The sequence below is a fragment of the Suncus etruscus genome, chromosome 3 (genome assembly GCF_024139225.1).
Source record: "Suncus etruscus isolate mSunEtr1 chromosome 3, mSunEtr1.pri.cur, whole genome shotgun sequence".
NCBI lineage: Eukaryota > Metazoa > Chordata > Mammalia > Eulipotyphla > Soricidae > Suncus > Suncus etruscus.
Window position 1 is genome coordinate 170731675 of NC_064850.1, and position 20278 is coordinate 170751952.

Here is a 20278-nt window from a genome sequence, read left to right on the forward strand (position 1 = left end):
CAGGCATGTGGCCCGGGGCCCTGGAGATCTGGAGCAAGGTGGTAGAGGGGTGCTGGGGTTACCCAAGTCCTGCACCCCCACTAGGCCTGGTTAAGAAGGCCTCCGGCATGGCGGGAGCCTGCCAAACCCCCTCCTGCTAGACTCCCGGCTCCCAGGAAGGAGAGATCCTTCCTACCTGAACTTATTTTAAGCAAAATAATTAGTATACTTGGCATACCTGGGAAACTTATTTTAAGCAAAATAATAAGTATACTTGGCATACCTGGGAAAATATTATTAAAAAATATTTATCAAATCACACAAGATACAAAGTTGTTAATGATTGAAATTTACTCATACAGTGTTCTAGCACCCATCCTGCCATCAGTATATATTTCTCTGTCAGTGTACCCAGTTACCTTCTTGTGACAGACACTATTCTATTTTTTCCTTTTTTCATTTTAGGCACTGGTTTTCAGTACTGTTACTCAAAGGGTATTATGCATATTATTCTGACTCTTTTAAACACCCTGGGAAACAAATATTATTCTATAAGGATTGATTTATAATGCAAAAATACAGATATGAAAATAACATTAAATTTTATAAGTTGATAACCCAAATGCAAGTAAATGACATTAACTATTTAATTTACAAAATATGCCTTTAACTACTTTAATTAAAGTAGTTCTGTGTATGCTTTGCTGTAAAGGAGATAGTCATGTCACTGTTGCTTAATTTAAAGCTTAATCTCTATCATTTTCTTTAGGAATCATTTCAATTCCTAAGTAGCTATTTGCAACTTACCCACATTATAACATCAGATGTGTGTTTTGTTGTTGTTGCTTTGTTTTGGGTTCTCCAGGCTTACTCTTTACTCAGGGGTCTTTCCTGGTCAGCTCGGGGGTATTGGGTTTTGAACCCAGTTTTGCTGCATGTAAGGCAAGTGCTCGTGCATTTAGACCTTTTGGCCTCAACCTTGGATGTTAATGGAGGCTTTTGGGGAACCTTTTATTTTTGTTGTTTTGAATTATATAACACAGAAAAGATTTTATTGAAGTTAAAGGAAAGGAGAAGATGGCCAAGAAGCTTCAGATTATGGGATGGATCCTCATAAACAGGGTTCCTAAATCCCTTTGACATCGACATGGTTTCTTTTACTTTTTGTCCTCATTCTTTTCTTAAGTGCAAATTGGGTTGCATTGAGGTACAAGCCCAGTTTTTCTTAGGTGTGCCACTAGACTTCCTCTCTAGGAAGGATGGAAGGATTTGATAATCAGAGTATTACAGGTGCAGCAACAGAGTGCACTTGTGCTATTGGGTCATAGGTGCTTTTCTGCATGGTGTTTTTCTGACATCCAAGGAGAGAATATTACATGATTCTTTTAGGTACTATCAGCAAACAGCCTAGGCAGAGTTTCTTTTTTGCCATTAGGAATTCTATTACAAGCCCTCACAGTTCTTGTGACAGAAAAATAGTTTCTTCAAATATTTTTTTTTCTTTTTTTTTTTTTTTTTTGGTTTTTGGGCCACACCCAGCAGTGCTCAGGGGTTACTCCTGGCTGTCTGCTCAGAAATAGCTCCTGGCAGGCACGGGGGACCATATGGGACACCGGGATTTGAACCAACCATCTTTGGTCCTGGATCGGCTGCTTGCAAGGCAAACGCCACTGTGCTATCTCTCCAGGCCCTTCAGATATTTCTTAAGCAGTGAAACTAAAACAATTGCATTCCTTATGGTTTCCCCCAAAGAATCTTATATGCAATTAGTAGTTTTTCACAAGCTATGTTTTAAGTGTAATAGTTCCTTATAATATTTGAAATCCATTACTACCAACCTTTTGTTACTTGCTAATGGCTGGTTCTTATACTTCAGTCAGTGTGCCAGCAGTGATTATAAGAGAATAGTCTAATTAATAATTGAAAGAATATTCTGTTAGGATGTGGCTAGAATAACTAAGCGCTCTCATTTTGAAAGTCTAGCTTGTGAGTTTTCTAAGTAGTGAAAGAATGAATTGATCATTAGGTTGAGTTGGCAAAGAACCATAGGCTTGCTGCAGATCTCTCTTGCAGATGTGATCTCCCCCCTTCGCCCCCAAATGTGAATTCTGAAGTCAGGGCAGTTGCTGCTGAAGTGACTTGGCACCAGGAACTGGAGCTTCAGCAGCAGCTGTTGTTGGGGCTGCTGCTGGCGTCTGAAGGAGAACCTGCTGTGCTGTTTCTCCTGTCTTGCCTGTTCGGCTTAATTTCCCAAGTGGACAAGATGCTCTGAGCATCTTCTGGTTTGCCACCTGGAGGCTGTGTAACTCTGCAAAGGTTCCATTACTGTAAGAAGAAAATAATATGTTCACTTGATCATTTGGGTTACATGGCATCACCCCTACCCTCCACATTCCCCATCCTTAAGTCTCTTCTCCAGATCCATCCCAAGGTGCTAAATCATTTAGTAAACTGACTGCCTGCCAAATGTGCTTATTGTTGATTTAGTTGCGTTCAGGCAGTCAGAGTCCTCACTGGAGTGGAGAGGTGTAGAGAAGGATGTGGTAGAGAAGGATGTGGGGCCCTCTACTGTTTCTAAGGTACATTTAAGGAAATTCATTTAAAGTGATTGTTACCTCACTGTACCAGAGACTCAGAAAGTAAGCAGATTTGCTTGATAATGACTATATCTCAGCTAAAAGAGGAAGAAAATAAAGTTTAAAAGAAATTTCGGTGGGTAGTTTATTTTTGGTTATGTAAATTCTTTTAATGTTTAGTACGATAAATATTGAGAATTCTTCATAAAAGTTTTCATGGAAAATTTTTGTATTCCCATATTAAAAAAAAAACTTACTTTTGATATAGTTGCTGTGCATCTGGCAATTGTCTAGCTATTTTGTATTGTTTTTGGTAGAAGCCAGAATGGGTTCTGTAGTAAAGCACTTACTTGCTTTGCACGTATGCGACCCTGGTTTGATTTGCAGATATTACTAATAAATTAAGTAAAATGTTTATGGTGCCATTTCTTGCATACATAGAAAATTCTCTTGTCTGAGGAAAATCTGAAGAAATTCTCACTCAGTCAAAACGTGATAATAATGGTTTAAATTTTGTGTAAACTTATAGTTAAGCATTGTTTATGTAGATAGAAAATATTGTTAGCATATTCAAATTATAATTTATTATGATAAAAATATATTACCATATTTTCCGGCATATAAGACGACTTTTGAAACAAAAAAAAGTCGGCCGAAAATCAGGGGTTGTCTTATATGCCGAGTATATCCTGAAAAATGTTTCAATATGCCGCTAAACGAAAATTGGCCGAGTATTGCCATAAAACGAATTTTCTAACTCGATCCTGCACCAATCACTGCCAGGCTGCTCGGACCGCCTCTCTAAGTCAGCCAGTCCAAGCAGGCTTTTGATGCATGCAAATTAAACTATGTTCTGGACCCGAATCTACACGGTAAAAAGCCTGCTCAGATTGGCCAGAGTCAGAGAGGACGTATACATATACAGGTATATGTATTATATACTAGCGCTAATTGATTTTTTCCAACAGCTGAATGAGCAACATAAGTACTCTGATACCATTTCATGTGATAGGTAGGCTACTAAAACTCTTAGAAATTAAGTAACTCACTCATGGTCCGATAGGTAATTAGTTACACAACTGGGATTTGAAACCTGGTAGTTCAACTTCTGGTAAGAATTGTGAATGTGACATTGTTCAGTTGGGTAGAAATTTGGTCTTCATTTTTTCTTTCTATTTTTCTTTTTCTCCTTCTTATTTTGAGGCCACATGTGATTCTTAGCTGTCAGTATTGGTTCTGTTCTCAGGAATTATTCCTAGCAGACTTGGTGGACTATATAGAAGGGTAGGGGTCAAATCCTGGTTCCACAGAAGACAACTGCTCTTTCTCCCCACTGTACTATGGCTCTCATTATTTCTAAGAGCTCTATTGAAGTGAAAAAGCATGTTCATTCCACTGCTATGTCTTCTCTTCCATCCTACTCTAGAATTCTCTGTACTAGTTTTAACTGCTTGGAGGAGAAACGAATGGCATGTGAAAAAGTGTTACATGAATTTTAGTTGCTTAGTTAATTGCTTTACAATTCACTGGGGGCTTAAAACTTGGCAAGAGAGACATGCATTTACTTGTGTCTAATTCTCTTTGTTTAGGAATCTAAAGTATTCTGTAATGAACTACATTAATTTACTTCTGCTCTGAATATTCTCTTTTTTCCTAGCATGTTTCGCCAAGGGATGCATGACTTGAAAGTCTGGCCTAACGTAGAAGCAGATGGATCAGAACCCACAAAAACTCCTGGCAGAACAAGTAGTACTCTCTCAGAAGATCAAATGAGCCGCCTTGCTAAGGTATAAAAAGAATGATGGAGTAGGTGGAAAGCTCATAATGACATCTGTGGAATCATAGAATGACATGAATTCTGCCAGATTATTTTTATAAAGTTGTTGATGAATTAATTTTTTTAAATAGAATAAATGCTTCTGATAACATTTATCGTAAGTACTATACCATAAAATTTATCCTGGAAAGTAGTTCTGATTATTTTTTTAAATCTTTTCTTTATTTAAGCACCATGGTTACAAGTGATTAATTTTTTAGTAAATTTATTAGATTGTGCAGAAATATAATTTTCAAAAAAAATAATCATAAATGCATTCATTTTTATTCAGTTTTCCCTCCAGACCTGACAACTACTAGCTACTCTATTTTTCCTGCATTTGTCTCCTCTTGTTATTTCATTTTAATAAAATCATACAATATTTATGTCATCTGAAAATAGGAAATACTTACTGACATTTTTATATGATCACCGACCTCTTCTGGAGATGAAGCTTTAAATATACAACTTTTGCATATCAGATATTCTTAGGTCATTAGTAAGGATTCTTTCTACTATTGATCAGTTTTTTTTCTTTTGTTTGTTTGCCACACCCGTTTGATGGTCAGGGGTTACTCCTGGCTAAGTAAAGCGCTCAGAAATCGCCCTTGGCTTGGGGGGGACCATATGGGACGCCAGGGGATCTAACCGTGGTCCTTCCTTGGCTGGTGTTTGCAAGGCAGACACCTTACCTCTAGCGCCACCTCACCGGCCCCTGATCGAATTTTTTTCCAGACCAGCTTTACTCCCTGTTTTGAGGGTGGTTAGATGCTTTCCCTTTTCTTTGATAAATTGTTAATGAAGTGCTTTAATATAGAAATAGAATAACTGACTTGAATTTTGTACTCAAATTAAAATGATATACCTTTATTTTGTGAATTCCTATATCATAGCAGGTATATATTCCAAGAACCTTTCAAGATTCTTTTGTTAAGCTACTGCAGGTGGCTCCCTTCCCTTCCCCTTTCCCTTCCCCTCCCCCTTCCCTTCCCCTTTTTCTTTCCCTTCCCCTCCCCCTTCCCTTCCCCTTTTTCTTTCCCCTCCCCTCCCCTCCCCTCCCCTCCCCTCCTCTCCTCTCTTCCTCTCCTCCTCTCCTCTCTTCCTCTCCTCCCCTCCCCTCTCCTCCCCTCCCCTCCCCTCTCCTCCCCTCTCCTCCCCTCCCCTCCCTTCCCTTCCCCTCCCTTCCCCTCCCCTCCCTTCCCCTCCCCTCCCCTCCCCTCCCTTCCCCTCCCGTCCCCTCCCCTCCCGTCCCCTCCCCTCCCTTCCCCTCCCTTCCCCTCCCTTCCCCTCCCCTCCCTTCCCCTCCCTTCCCCTCCCCTCCCGTCCCCTCCCCTCCTGTCCCCTCCCTTCCCCTCCCCTCCCCTCCCCCCCTCCCCTTCCCTCCCGTCCCCTCCCCCCTCCCCTCCCGTCCCCTCCCCCCTCCCCTCCCTTCCCCTCCCTTCCCCTCCCCTCCCCTCCCTTCCCCTCCCCTCCCGTCCCCTCCCCTCCCGTCCCCTCCCTTCCCCTCCCCTCCCCTCCCCCCCTCCCCTTCCCTCCCATCCCCTCCCCCCCTCCCCTCCCTTCCCCTCCCGTCCCCTCCCCTCCTCTCCCCTCTCCTCCCCTCCCCTCCCCTCCCCTCCCGTCCCCTCCCCCCCTCCCCTCCCCTCCCCTCCTCTCCTCTCCTCTCCTCTCCCTCTTTTTGGTTTTGGATCACACCTGGCAGTGCTTAGGGGTTACCCCTGGCTCTATACTCAGAAATCGCTCCTGACAGGCATTGGGGGGACCATATGGGATGTTGGGATTTGAACCACCATCCATCCTCAATTGGCTGTGTGCAAAGCAAACGCCCTGCCACTGTGCTATCTCTGCAGCCCCAACCAGGAGTGATTTCTGAGTACATAGTCAGGAGTAACCCCTGAGCATCACCAGTTTTGGTCCAATAACCAAAAGAGAATAAAAAAAGAATAAAAAGTTTTGGTATTATCAAAACTTAGATCAACAAGGGGTAATTTGAAGTGGTTGTTATATCTCTCCTTGATTTTACTAAAATCAGTCTTTAAGAATGTACTGGGCTTTGGTTGGTGCTAGTTGTTACTGTCTAGGCTCACTGACTGGCAGATTTCAATGTAATGTTCCCATTAGATTTCCTGTGATAATATAGGGCTGCTACTACTAATATAAACTGAGGTGTCATGGCTTTCTAGGATTTATAGATCTGAAACAAATTTGGTGTGTTGGCAATTTGATATGGTAAAGCTGTGGAGCTGGACTATTTTTGTTGGACAGTGTAGGGTATGGTGCGGGGCTGCTGTTGCTCATGAAGAAAGGAGAAAAGGAGAATCTGTCCTTTGTCCTCTCCTGAAAATGCCATCGAGGTATCGCCCTGAACCAGACTACCTGAGGAGTATCGATGGCCATTATTTTCTTTTGAAGCTTGGTGGAGGAGCCTGGGAGTTATTGGATTTTCTGGTGATAGGGTGGGTAGTGGGAGGCCTGGTTCAGTCTTCTTCCAAAAAGAAATTCTCAGAGATGTCAGCCTTGTAGTTCGATCTTGCCTGAGAAGATTTAGTTGCTCATATTATTTTATGTAAGTCTCAGAACTAGGCCACTTCTGTTTGAGGGTGCAGGGTGTGGCTGTTGTGGTTCTTACAGAAAAAGGAATCTACCTGCCAACCTTTCTGAGAATGCTTCAAAGGCATCAGCCCAGACTGGAGTACCTGGGAAGATTCAGTGGTCATTATTTTCTTTTTCCCTAACAAGTTTTTAGCTGAGTTACTATTGTCAATATTCTTAATAATAAACATTTTAATTTTTAGTTAAGCTATTCAATCTGAAGGTTTGTTCTTATTTTTGCATTGGCTATCAGGGCAAGTCCTCAGGATTTTACTGTCTTTAAGTCAGAGCCTCATACATTTAAGGCATGTCAAGCATGACTTCTACCACTAAGTCACATTCCTAGCCCTTTCTGTGACTTTTATAAACCCTGAATATCAGTAGAAATTTTTATCGTACTCAGCTCACTTATTGCCTCTGGGTCATTACAATATGAAAAAAGTCTAAATCTTATGTGTCAGAAATGTAATATGTGTGGAATCAAGATCTCTAAGTTGTTTTTTGAGAAAAGCTTTGTTTTACTTTATCATTATTCATCTTATGGATGAATTCGAAACTTCCATTATCAAATAATTGATAATTAAGAAATGGAAAACAATAACTGTACAATTAATCTGTTCCACAACATTTTTGTGTGTATTCATGTGTTCCAAGTCTTACAGTTGGGGCTGGCATGGTGGTGCTAGAGGTAAGGTGTCTGCCTTGCCAGCGCTAGGGTTTGATCCCCCAAGCCAGGAGCGACTTCTGAGCGCATAGCCAGGAGTAACCCCTGAGCGTCACCGTGTGTGGCTCCCCCCCAAAAAAAAACAAGTCTTACAATCATTTTGATAGATGGTTTGAAAATAAATTTTAGAAGTTTGCATTTTTTAAATAGTATGTGCAATATTAGAATTTATGTTAATTCTACTTCTTTTAGTGTATCAAAGTGTTATTACTTTGCGTTTCTTTGAAATTTTTGGTAGGACAAAGGATGTGAGTTGATAATAAGCAGTGAGAGAGAGAGAGAGAGAGAGAGTGTAAGAGAGATTGAAACAGTAACCTCTTAAGTTGTATGAAGTTTTACTTGTTTTAGTTACTAGAGAATAGTAGCAATGCAAGGAATGATGATTAAACTCACCCAGAGCTATACTGAGTTATTGGGAATAAATTCTTTCAATTTGAAGGAGTGATCCTATTTCGCAGTGATACCCAGGGCCCACTTTCACCTGTGCTAGGAGCCATGTGTTGCAGGGCATTAAACCTAGGAGACACTTGATATACATACACCTTTGAGCTCTCTTTCTGGTCTAGGAATAAGTTTTCTAAACTTTTTTTAGTGAATAATTTCATCAGTGATAGGCATCATTATTTTTTCTTTGCTTTGTTTTGGGTCTCCTCAGCAATGCTGGGGCTGTAGGAACTGGAGCTGGCTATATCTAGTCCATGCAGTTCAGTGATGGAATCCCTGATTCAAAACATGCAAGGCATGAGCTCTAGCCCTTTGAGCTTTCTCTCTACAGTCTAAGTTCTTTATGATGAAGGTATGACCGGCTGTACATTACTATACATTTATATGCTGTCTGTACTATACTTAAATTTTTTAATTTTTTCAGGTAAGTTTTAAATGTGTGTTTTTTTTTTAAATATTTAAGATGGGAAAGGAAATTAATGAGAATAAGCATCTTACATTCCTCATGATGCTAATTGGAGATGAGTTCATTTTTTTTTGGTTTTTGGTTTTTGGGTCACACCTGGCAGTGCTCAGGGATTGCTCCTGGCAGGCTTGGGGGACCATATGGGATGCTGGGATTTGAACCACCATCCTGCATGCAAGGCAATTGCGCTACCTCCATGCTATCTCTCTGGCCCTGAGATGAGTTCTTTTTAAAGTCTTTGCTCTTAATAGAATTGCTTCTCAGTGGATTGGAGGCTTCAGCACGTACTCTGCTGTGACAGCTGTGTTTGTGTTAACTCACGTTCCTCAGAAATAATCAAAACGACTCATTGCTTTTCTTAAGGGGTAAAATACATCATGTTCTTAACATTGTGAAAGAATTGCATTGCTTTAAAAGAATCTATCTTAGCATTTGGCCTAAAGAGCTTCATTCATGTATAGCTTACATGAAGCATACTGTTGAAGATTTCAGAACCTAGTGAAGAGAAATGTTTTTGTTTTGGCTTTACTTTTTAAGTGATAAGTTTTGTGAAATTGGGAAGCACTTATAGTGGGAATATAGTTCAAGCACACTATTATAGGAGTCAGAGATTTAATTATCTAACCCAAGTGAAAAAAAAGCATTGTATATGGTCCAATAAGTTTAGAACTTTAGATTAGGTGACTTATAAAGTCCCGTGTAGCTTGCTCTATGTTTCTCAAGTACTGTAGCAGAATATGGTTATTAGTTTACAGTAGAGAATGTATTGTGTTCATGCCATTTCTTTCCTTTTGCAACATTCCTACTGTGAAGCGTTTTTAGGAGCTGAATGATCTGTCTACACACTTCAGTGATGCTTCTGTTTGATTGGTGTGCGCTTTATATGAAGAAAAAAAGTCCCCCTTCTTCTTTTCTTGTTATTTAGTCACCATGAAATTCATGATTGAGTTTCAGGCATATAATATTTCAACCCTGATCTATTCACTAGTGTCCACTTTTCCCCATCAGTATTGCTCTCACTCACCAGCCTGCGTTTATAAGAGGCACTTTATATATATTTTTCCTTTACGGTTTTATACATAATATTTACCTTTTATCACCATCTCCTCTTCCTCACCTACCATACTCTTTAACCCTGTAATTTTTTTCTGTACTTTCCTCATTCTGTTCTCATATACTCTTGTGTTTTATTGGCTATCTGTTTCATTGTTCCTTTGAACTTTTTATTTTAATTAAGCATCTTCAACATTTTCCTCTCTAAAATTCTTAACTGAGAGGTTATGTAGCATGCTATTGGTTGTGTCTAAAGGAGTGCCATCTTCACTCACTAAGCGTGGTGGGTTTCTGTATTGTTTTCCCATTGAAATCTGGAGGCGTTTCTTGTATGTGTTTATAGCAAGGTGACTGGAGTTAGGATGAGCTATGAAGAGGTGAAGAAGAAATGTGCAGCCACTTAGAGGCCATGCAGTTTACAGGGGTAGGAGGAGGCCTAATCTGGGAGTGGGGGTGATATTGAGTACCACACTGGGCCCTGATGCCACAGTACCTTAGTTTCTTAGAACAGAGGCTGGGCAGAACCAAGCTGTACTAGATAGCAGCCTTTTCTTTTGCCTTCTACTTTGTGGAGACTAAGGTGTCAGTATTGAGGAATTTCAATTGTCATGCAGTCATATTTGTGGCTCTAGAAATTCCAGGATCTGTAGAGCATGCTCCCCTACCCCTGTCAGGCCTCCTCCTACTCCTATGAAGTGCATGGCCTCTACTGGCCGCTGATGAGTTTATAGAGAAGCGCTTTATATAGAAGCCTAGAGCTTATATACAAGCAACTGTATGTTATCAATACTATATGTGGATGTGGCTACTGAGGCCTCTAGGGTGCGGAGTGGCTGCCTGACACTCTCCCAGGTGCACCCAGAGTTTTCCTTCATGAGACTGGTGTATCTATAAATTTTAGAGCTTTGCTTGCATCTCTTCCAAGAATATAAGTTTGTGGAGCTGGCCAATGAGTTGACATGGTAGAAATTGTGGGATGTAGGGTTATACTTGTATATTTTTAATTTAAAGGATAACTTTGATTTTTTTTTTGGTTTCAAAATTGTAGCAAAGTAGCTTTCTTTTATTCCATTCCTCTCATTTTTCTGTTTCTAAATTAAAAAGTTTGCTCAGTGGGCTGGAGAGCCTTGTGGGAGGTAAGACACCTGCCTTGCTTGCCACAAACTTTGGTTTGATCCCAGCAAGACATATGTCCCTTGAGCACTGGCTGGATTGGTACTGAATATAGAGCTAAAAAGCACTCTGCTTCTACTGAGCACTCCTGGGTGTTATGCAATGTTATCCAATTTTCTTCTGTGTGCTCTGCCCCCCACCCAAAGGGTTGTTCAGAAAATTTTAGAATTTTTATGGTATGATACTTCAAAAACTGGGAAAGGATGTTTATATCTGTGTTTCATTTTCACACAAAGGAAAAAGATTTTAGATATAAAACATTTTTATACAACCATTTTAAGAAAAGAGGTATGTGAAATAGATGAAGTTTAGTGATTTGAACATAATGGTTTATTTCCTGTTACACTTTTTTTTACCAGGCAGTGAATTTACTATAATTGTTCTAAATTGTTGAGAAGGCAGTTGTCTTGAGAGTAAGAATGTATATGAAAGTCTTTGCAAAACATAGTTGCTAGATATTGAAGCCTAAGTCTAAATAAATAGCATGCAGTATAAGAAAGTCTGTTCAGCAGTCGAACTGCTCCAGTCTTGGTCACCTGAGACAAGAAGACTTTGCTGTGAGGATTAACTTACTTAAATGGCCTGTGAAAAGATGGTGGTAGGTAATTATTAAGCACAGAATTTCAGATTCAAGCTGGACTAAGTATTCTTTTTCTTTTCTTTTTTTTTTTTTTTTTTCTCTAAGGAGCCAACCTGGTCACACCCTGGCCTGACCCTGGCTCACAGCGGGGTGCCCAGCACTCAGCAGGGAAGGCAGAAGTACCCAGAGCAAGTCAGGGTGCTGTATCAGGCAGAGCATGGCCTCCCTGCTCGGGCACCACCAAGCACTTCATCCTGCACCCAAGGACCTGGCTGTGGTCCTGACCTTTCTGAGTGTCTCAAACACTCACAATCGTGAAGCCAGAGGAACAGCAGGGCGGGGAGGACGTTAACCTGACATGTGTTGGACTCAGGTTCCATCCCTGGCATCCCATTAAGTCCCCTGACACCACCAGCAGTGATCCCTGAGCATAGAGCCAGGAATCAGCCTTGAGCACTGCCGAGTGTGACCCAAAAACTGAAAAACAAAACATCCATTGAGACCTGAGTGATAACACAATGGTGAGGGCATTTGCCTTGCATGTGGCCAACCAAGGTTCAGTCCCCGGCATCCCTATCCAGTCCCCTGAGCCTGCCAAGAGTGATCCCTTGAGTGCAGAACCAGGAGGAACCCCTGAGCACTGCCGGTGCCCCTTCCTAAAAAAAAAATCCAAAATCATTATTTTGGTTTTTGCGCCACTCCCAGGAGTACTCAGGGCTGACTGCCTAGCAGTTCTCAGGGTGTCATACAAGGTGGCAGGCGTCAAACTGGGTGAGCCATGTGAAAGACAAAGCATTGAAGGCTCAGGGTGGAGGCACATTCCTGCCACAGAAGATCTCAGCATTGAACTACCAGCACCTCCCCCCATTGTCTGAGAATCTCTCACTGATGGGGGAGCCCCAGAAAATAAAAATGAAGAAACCAGGAGGCGAAGGAAGAAAGAAAGGGAAGGAAGGAGGGAGGGAGGGAGGGAGGGAGGGAGGGAGGGAGGGAGGAAGGAAGGAAGGAAGGAAGGAAGGAAGGAAGGAAGGAAGGAAGGAAGGAAGGAAGGAAGGAAGGAAGGATTCTTTTTCTGACCTGTGGTTCAGCAATGAAAAATTGAATTCTTATTATAATGTGAACAACTTAATGGCTTAAAAATCTGCTTCCTGGTTTGACACTTTTAGGAAATCATATTCTTTTAAAAGGATATTTTAGTGATTTAACGCCTTTAATGGTTTTACATCATTTTGTGAATATGCCTCATTTCATCTAGAGAAGAAATAAGTTTAAGGAAAGGAAACCACTGAATAGTCTTCAGTTTAGTTATTTTTAATAACTTGGATTTTTAGCTTTTAGTAGGGAATAAATGAGTATATTAAAATATGCTCACCTCTCCCCATTTTCCTATTTCCCTAATTCTCAGAAATATAGTACTTTTCTGTTTGATTTGTCAGACTATTGAAAGAGAAGGTTTCAGGGGCATTTATGACACTCCATTTTCTTGACCCAGTCTTTTAATGATTGTGGACCTTACTTGAGCAAATTTTCTCATTGTTCCCATCTTCCCCCTTTTTCCAGCTTGGCATATTGTTAGAGTTTTATGATGAGGATGCATATCCACCTGGGGTTTTAGATGTGACTGCTAAGCTTTAGTGTTTGATTTATAGTTGAATCCATGTCTTTAGACATGAAAGGTTAGTGCAAAAGCATGCTTCCCTACTGGCTCCTTTTCATTTTAGCAGCTCTGCTTGATGTCTTTGGAATGTGCTTTAGTTTCTGTCAAATTGATTAAGAGGACGGAAATAAAGAGAAAGTAAGGAGTAGATGAAGAATACTTTGTGGCTTCTGGACTCAGATTGTATAGCTTTGACTAGAGTATAAAGGTAAGCATTACTAAGTTAAGGCAAGTTAGAATGTTGGAATAATTTAGGCTCTAGAGCAGGGGTCTCAAACTCAATTTACCTGGGGCCGCAGGAGGCAAAGTCAGGGTGATCCTTGAGTGCAAAGTCAGTAGTAAGCCTTGAACATTGAGGAGTGTGACCCAAACAACTAAAACAAAACAAAACAAAACAAAAAAAGATTCCTCTAAGGCAGGGCCACAAAATGTACGGAGGGCCGCTCGCGAGTTTGAGACCCCTGCTCTAGAGTGTAGGCAGTTGGTCACTTCGAATTCAGGGTCAGACTTCAAGCTTATTATACTAGTAAGTAATTTTTTAAACAATTTCATCGAGAAATATTGTACATCTTGAGAATCAATCAATTTAAAGTAATCATAATGCAACAAGTATCTAGTATATCTAATAGCTACAATTAACATGTGGCAATTTTAGTTTAATTTAAATGAAGTAAAATTAGATTTTTCCCCATAATACATTTCCCCCCATTTTATTCAGGCCTATTAATTTACAAGGCTGTTAATGATGGTTTCATGTATACGTGGTTCCCACACTACACCCACCACCAGAATGCCAGCTTTTCTCCTCCAGGGTCTCGGAGAGTCCTCTTATATCGATTTATCTCTACTCTCTTCTCTCTCTCTCTAAATAAATTGAGCTCAGTTCTGTAGATCAGTTCTCCAATTCTGTTGCATTTGGCCATTTTGGCTCCATATGTTTGTGTCTTCTTTTTTATTTTTTATTTCTTTTGGTTTTGGGGCCACACCCGGTGATGCTCAGGGGTTACTCTTGGCTATGCACTCAGAAATTGCTCCTGGCTTGGGGGACCATATGGGGATCCAATCGCGGTCCGTCCTAGGCTAGTGCAGGCAAAACAGATGCTTGCACCATCCCTCTGGCCCCGTGTTTGTATCTTATGTATGAGATTGTTCTATATCTGTTTCTCTCTTTGCCACTGACTGCTCAGTATGACACCCTCTAGCTTCATTTATTTTGTGACATTTTGCATGATTTTATCTTTTATGGCTGAATAGTATTGCCATTGTGTGTGTGTGTGTGTGTGTGTGTGTGTGTGTGTGTGTGTGTGTGTGTGTGTGTGTGTGTGTGTGTGTGATAGAGAGGTCTGTGTGACAATTTCTTGATTCAATCATGTGTTCTTGGGTGTGTTAGCTGTTGTGAATAATGCTGTAGTGAATATAGTGGGACAAATGGTTTTTTGAAATTGGGGTCCTATGGGTAGATTCAGAGAACCAGAATTGCTAAGTCATCCAGAAGCTTAAATATTAGCTTTTTGTTTTGTTTTTGAGAAGTGTTCATAATTACATGTTAATTGCTTGATAACTGCATAATATATTACATATTTGGGCAGTATTTGTGATATTGAGAAATAAGCTATTGAGCATCATGTTTCATAGTCCTAATATCTGCATTCTTGTGTCTCCTACACAGGGCATAGTCATTCAAGGTTCATTAAAAATTAATTTTCAGATGATTGTTGACTTTGTAGTGAACAATGAAAGAACTAGTTTGAAGATGCTAGAAAGTGTCATGAGGTATTTCTCTTATTTGGGAAAACCTAAAAAGAACTTTTATTTTTGAAATTATCTCTATATGAAGCTGCTAGAAAGTATTGTGAGATAGTTCTCTTATTTGGGAAAACCTAAAAATGACTTTTCTTAGCTACTCTGCATCTATCAGTAAAGTGGCAGCATTATCACAAAAATAATCTTTAAAATTTGAGATTAAGGGTAGCAAAACATCCAATATCATTTCATAAAGGTAGTTAAGAGTATTTAAATTATTTAAATTATATTTACCTATTAGATAAAGCATTTTCATGGTATTAAATGAGTTCTTGACCTTTGCTATATTTAAATGATTTTAAAATATAGCTCAAGCCACTTACCTATTGTATATAGAATAAATGGATAGGAAAATGTATTATTGAGTTGTGGTTAATGGAGGGATGGGTAGATTACCTTTATCATCCCTTAGGGAGGAGGACAGAAAGAAAGAAAATCAAGGAGGGAAGAAAGAAGATGATAAAGATGTGATGGGGTCAGTACTTCCGTTTAGTGATGTGGCAGAGCAGTCTAGCTGTAAGTCCAAAGCACAGACTCAACACTGAGAACATGAGGTGTAAGCTGCAACCATTTATAAAGGTGGCAGGTATGAGGTTCTAGAGGTGAGGGAGTTGAGAAGTTGGAGTATGGGAACACAGATGATGAGAGTTGACACTGGTGTGGGATTGCCTAAGTCATCTGTCACTAACTTTATAAGTCATGGTTCTTTAACTAAAAAATAAATTTATCTTTAATTAATTAAAAATGAATATTAAGATTTTCTAATCCATAGTCAATATGATCCCAATACATTTTAGAACAAAGGAAACGTGCTATGAAAGAATATATGTTCAGAAAATAAAATGATAGGAGCTTCAGTGACAGACTCACCTGGAAACTTTGCTGTTGTCAAAACTAGAAAGAATGGGACTCAAGGATGTTACTCACATCCTGATAGAGCACATAGCTCTCATGTGTCAGGTCTTGAGTTCTATCACTAAGTCCTATAATAAAAAAAGGTGGTCATGAATTTATAGAAGCACGTTAAAGCAGTGGAGACAAAATACTGATTGCAAATAAATAAATAAATAAAAAGCATGCAACTTAAGGTTAATAATGTTAATGAAATCTTTTTTATCCCAAGCTTTTGACAAGTTAGTCTGTGATTCCTACTCTTTGAGAGCTTGTTTGGAGGTTCTGGCAGGGGAGCGCAGCTACTCGTATACCCTCCACCGAAGAACAGTCCATCTCTATTCAGGGAAGGCCTTCCTCTTAGACCAGTGGTGGGCAACCTTTTTTTTTCAACTGAGCCAAATCTCGCCAATACCTCGATTGGAATTTATTTCGAGAGCCACATTTTTAAAACTGAAAATACATAGGATGGTTGACTGTTTTTAGTTTCAATAAGTTTTTATTGACAATATTCTGCATGCAAGTATCCACATAGTCAAGAGGATACAAATAACACAACTAATAAAACAAAAACTTTAGAACGATATTATTTATTGATAATGTTAAATTCCATAAATTTTGCCTTACAATGTAGAGAAAATTACATCCCGACAATGACTGACAAAGTCACAATGTGAACATTGGCCTTGCATTTCCTTGGATAGTTTGAGTAAGTCAGGTTTGTATGTTGTTGTTTTTAATTTTAGGCACGATTCCAGGTTCTCATCGATGAGACGATTTCTTAATTTACTTTTGATAAGATTCATGCTTGAAAATGATTGTTCACATAAATATGTAGACCCGAACAAGGAAAGAACAGCAAACGCTAGCTCTTTCAGTTGATTTTATGAGTCAGGAATACTATTCCAGGTGTTAAAAATCAACATATCTTCCTTCTCCAGGTCTTTCAAAGCAGACCACGTGTACTGTGAACTAAATTCACATTTGCGTTTCTCCAATCTTTCTAAATTAGCACAAAGACGTTCAGATTTCAAGCTCCACAGTTCTTTGTTTTTTAAATCCAGCAATTGCATTTCAAAATTGTCAATATCAATATTAACGGTAGAAAAATTTAATTCCATTACAGTGGCATTCAGAGGTTTTTTAACAAAGGTTAATGTCACTTTGCTGTTTCTGAAATCCTGAAACTTCTTGAGAAAAGCTTCCCTCATATTTAAAAGTGCTGTTTTAAAATAGGTAATGTCAATATCAGAATTATTTTCTTGGCGATGTTTCCGCAGGCTTGGAAAGTGAATCCAAGTTTCTCTGTCAAAATCTTGAGCAAGAACAGATAACTTGTTTTCAAACGAAATAACTTCTAACATCAAAAAAATTGTGTTTCTTTTCCTCTGTAGTTTATGATTAAGCTGATTTAGATGTGAAGTAACATCCACCATGAAATACAGTTTTTGAATCCACTGATCATTTGTTAATTCTGGATAGTGAACACCCTTCTCGAGGAAAAATGCTTTGATTTTTGATAATAAGGAAGCAAAACATTTCCTCTTGATAACCAAAATGTGCTGAAAATTTGAAACCCTACAATATGGAGATGAAACAGGTAAAAGAGAAAAGCCTTTTAACAATCTTTAATAGCAAGAACAGTGTTCCAGAGGAAAGTAGTGATTTCACTGAAAGGAAAAAAAAATCTATTGACACTTTAGTGTGTGCTGCAAGAAACCAAACTCAAATACACACAAAAACAAAAACGGCACTTTGTTAAAGACATATGATATATCAGAAAGGAATTGTGATAGAGTGCCTGAAACATTTTTAAAATAATTTTTTTATTTAAGCATACTTGTTACGAAATTATTCATACTTGAGTTTCAATCATAGAATGTAGACCACCCTTCACCAGTGCACTTTCCCCACCACCAATGTCCCTTGTTTCTTTCTCCTTCACCCTTCTCTGCCTATGTTAGGAGCAGGCATTTTGCTTTTTCCTCTCTCTCTCTTTTCTTTTTTTTTTTGGGGGGGGGCCACACCCGGCATTGCTCAGGGGTTACTCCTGGCTCTCTGCTCAGAAATAGCTCCTGGCAGGCACAGGGGGCCATATGGGACACCGGGATTCAAACCAACCACCTTTGGTCCTGAATCGGCTGCTTGCAAGGCAAACGCCGCTGTGCTATCTCTCCGGGCCCTCTCTTTTCCTTTATGACATTGAAAAATTTCCTTTATGCCACTGTGGTTGCAATATTGTTAATTAAAGGGTACCATGCATGTCAGTTATCTATTTTCAGCATCCAGTTTTTGTCCAGAGTCATAAGTTCCAACTATCAATTTCATAATGTACCTTTCTCTATTCTAACTGAACTCACCACTTTTTATGGCAAGCTTTTTATGGCAAGCTTCCTATCATGGACTAGTCCTCCTGTTCCTCATTCCTATTTTCTCTAGACATTATTACCATATTGCCATTTATTATTCTTATATGCCACAAATGATTATTCTGTGTCTATACCTCTCCTTCTGACTCATTTCACTCAGAATAATAATCTAATGTGTTGATGTATGTACAGATGATGGCTCAGTGTTTTTATGTAGTCACAAAAAAACAGAAGTTGCACACCCGTACATTGTATCCACTCGTTGTATGATAGACTGGATTCAAAAAAACTCCCTGTTGAACTAAACTCTGTGATAGATGACACAGTAAAGATAATTTGTGAAATTCACAATTGTGATCAAATTCAGGCTATCCACCACCCTGGGTGAGAGTATGGATGCCCACTGCTAGCATCTTCTCCATGAAGAAGTGAAGTGGCTGTTTAGGGGAAGGGTGCTCTCTCGCCTTGTTGGCAAGAGGGAAGAAGTAGTGCAGTTCCTGTGAGAGCAGAACTCTGACTTTGTACAGCCCCAGTTGGACAAGGAATGGATAGCTAAGCTTGTGTATTTGGCAGGCATTGTTCATTTTCTCTATGAACTTAATATTTCTCTGCAGGGGAGTTTCACAAGTAGTTTTTACAGTGAGACATAAGATGGATGTGTTCAAAAAAAGAATCTGATTCTGGGATAGCTGTGTCTGAGAAGGAGATATTGAAATGTTTCCACTCTTGCAAAAAAATTTCTGATTGGCACTTATATTATGCAGAAAGTCATAATCAATATGAAAAACAGCATTTAAGGGCATTAGCTCACAACTTTAATCATGAGTACTCTGAACATGAGAATCCACAGAAAAGAAAACTCTGGGTTGAGAATCCCTTCATGGAAGATGCCCACTCGTGTGCAAATTAAAATATGTGTTTTAAGATCACTCCATGCACTGTATTTCTACCCCCCACCCAACGTGGTCTGAAGAAGCAGGGTAGCAGGAAAGAAATAATAAACCAAGCTAGCCAGGAAAGGATCATGGAGTCCATGGCCTTTTACCCTGTACTCTCTGCCTCAAGCTCAAAAGCTAGAACACCTCTTTCTTTATTAAAACCAATCCCCAATACCAGGATGCTTCTGGTCAAGAGAGAGAGAGACAAAAGTACATATTCAGTGGGCTTTTACATATCAAAGGAAGAGGTTTAAGAAAGAGTGAGGTTGGGGGAACACCTTTGTTTAGGGTTGATACTGGGTATTGTCTTACACTCTTGGAGCTGGCAGCAGGAGCTGCACACAGGGCTAGCACTGACAGAGGCTAGGAGCAGAGTCCTGACTCCTGGAGTGGCCGCGGGGCACACAGAAGAGCCACTTTAGAAGTGTAAAGAGCCTTAGCAAGACTCTGGAAACAACCAAGATGCCCTTCAACAGATGAATGGCTAAAGAAACTGTGGTACATATACACAATTGAATATTAAGCAGCCGTCAGGAGATAATGAAGTCATGAAATTTTCCTATACATGGATGTACATGGAATCTATTATGCTGAGTGAAATAAGTCAGGGAGAGAGAGAAAGACGCAGAATGGTCTCACTCATCTATGGGTTTTAAGAAAAATGAAAGATATTTTTCAACAATTTTCAGGGTCAAAAGAGAGGAGGGCTGGGCGTTACAGCCCACCTCATGAACCTCACCAGAGAGTGATGAGTTTAGTTAAAGAAATAACTACATTGCGAACTATCCTAACAATGAGAATATATGAGGGAAACTGAAAGCCTATCTAGAGTACAGGTGGGATGGGGAGGGGAAGAGGGATATTTGGGACATTGGTGGTGAGAATGTTGCACTGGTGATGGGGGGGTGTCATCTTATATGACTGAAACCCAACCACAATCAAATTTGTAACCAAGGTGTTTAAATAAAAAATACCTTTAAAAAAAAAGTGTATAGAGCCTCATGTGGCTTGCGAGCCACAGCTTCAGACCACTGTCATAGCCCGAGCACACAGCTTGGGGAAGGATGCACATGGAGTGGTGAGGGAGGACACCGCTAGCCAATTGGATCAGCCGAATCAACCCTGGCGATCAATGGGGTGACAGCCAGATCGCCCTCACATCCAATTCTTACTCTTTTAAAGAAGATTGAAAGGACTAAAAAGAAGCACATGTTCTA

At 39.9% G+C, this 20278-nt stretch overlaps 1 protein-coding gene across 1 annotated transcript in view; it reads left to right on the forward strand.

The window, feature by feature from the left end:
* LOC126004512 (phosphatidylinositol 3-kinase catalytic subunit type 3-like) overlaps nucleotides 1-20278 on the forward strand; it is a 180572-nt gene that overhangs the window by 13177 nt on the left and 147117 nt on the right. Inside the window, 1 exon segment of the mRNA XM_049770921.1 lies at nucleotides 4213-4342. Coding sequence (XP_049626878.1) covers nucleotides 4213-4342 — 130 coding nt within the window.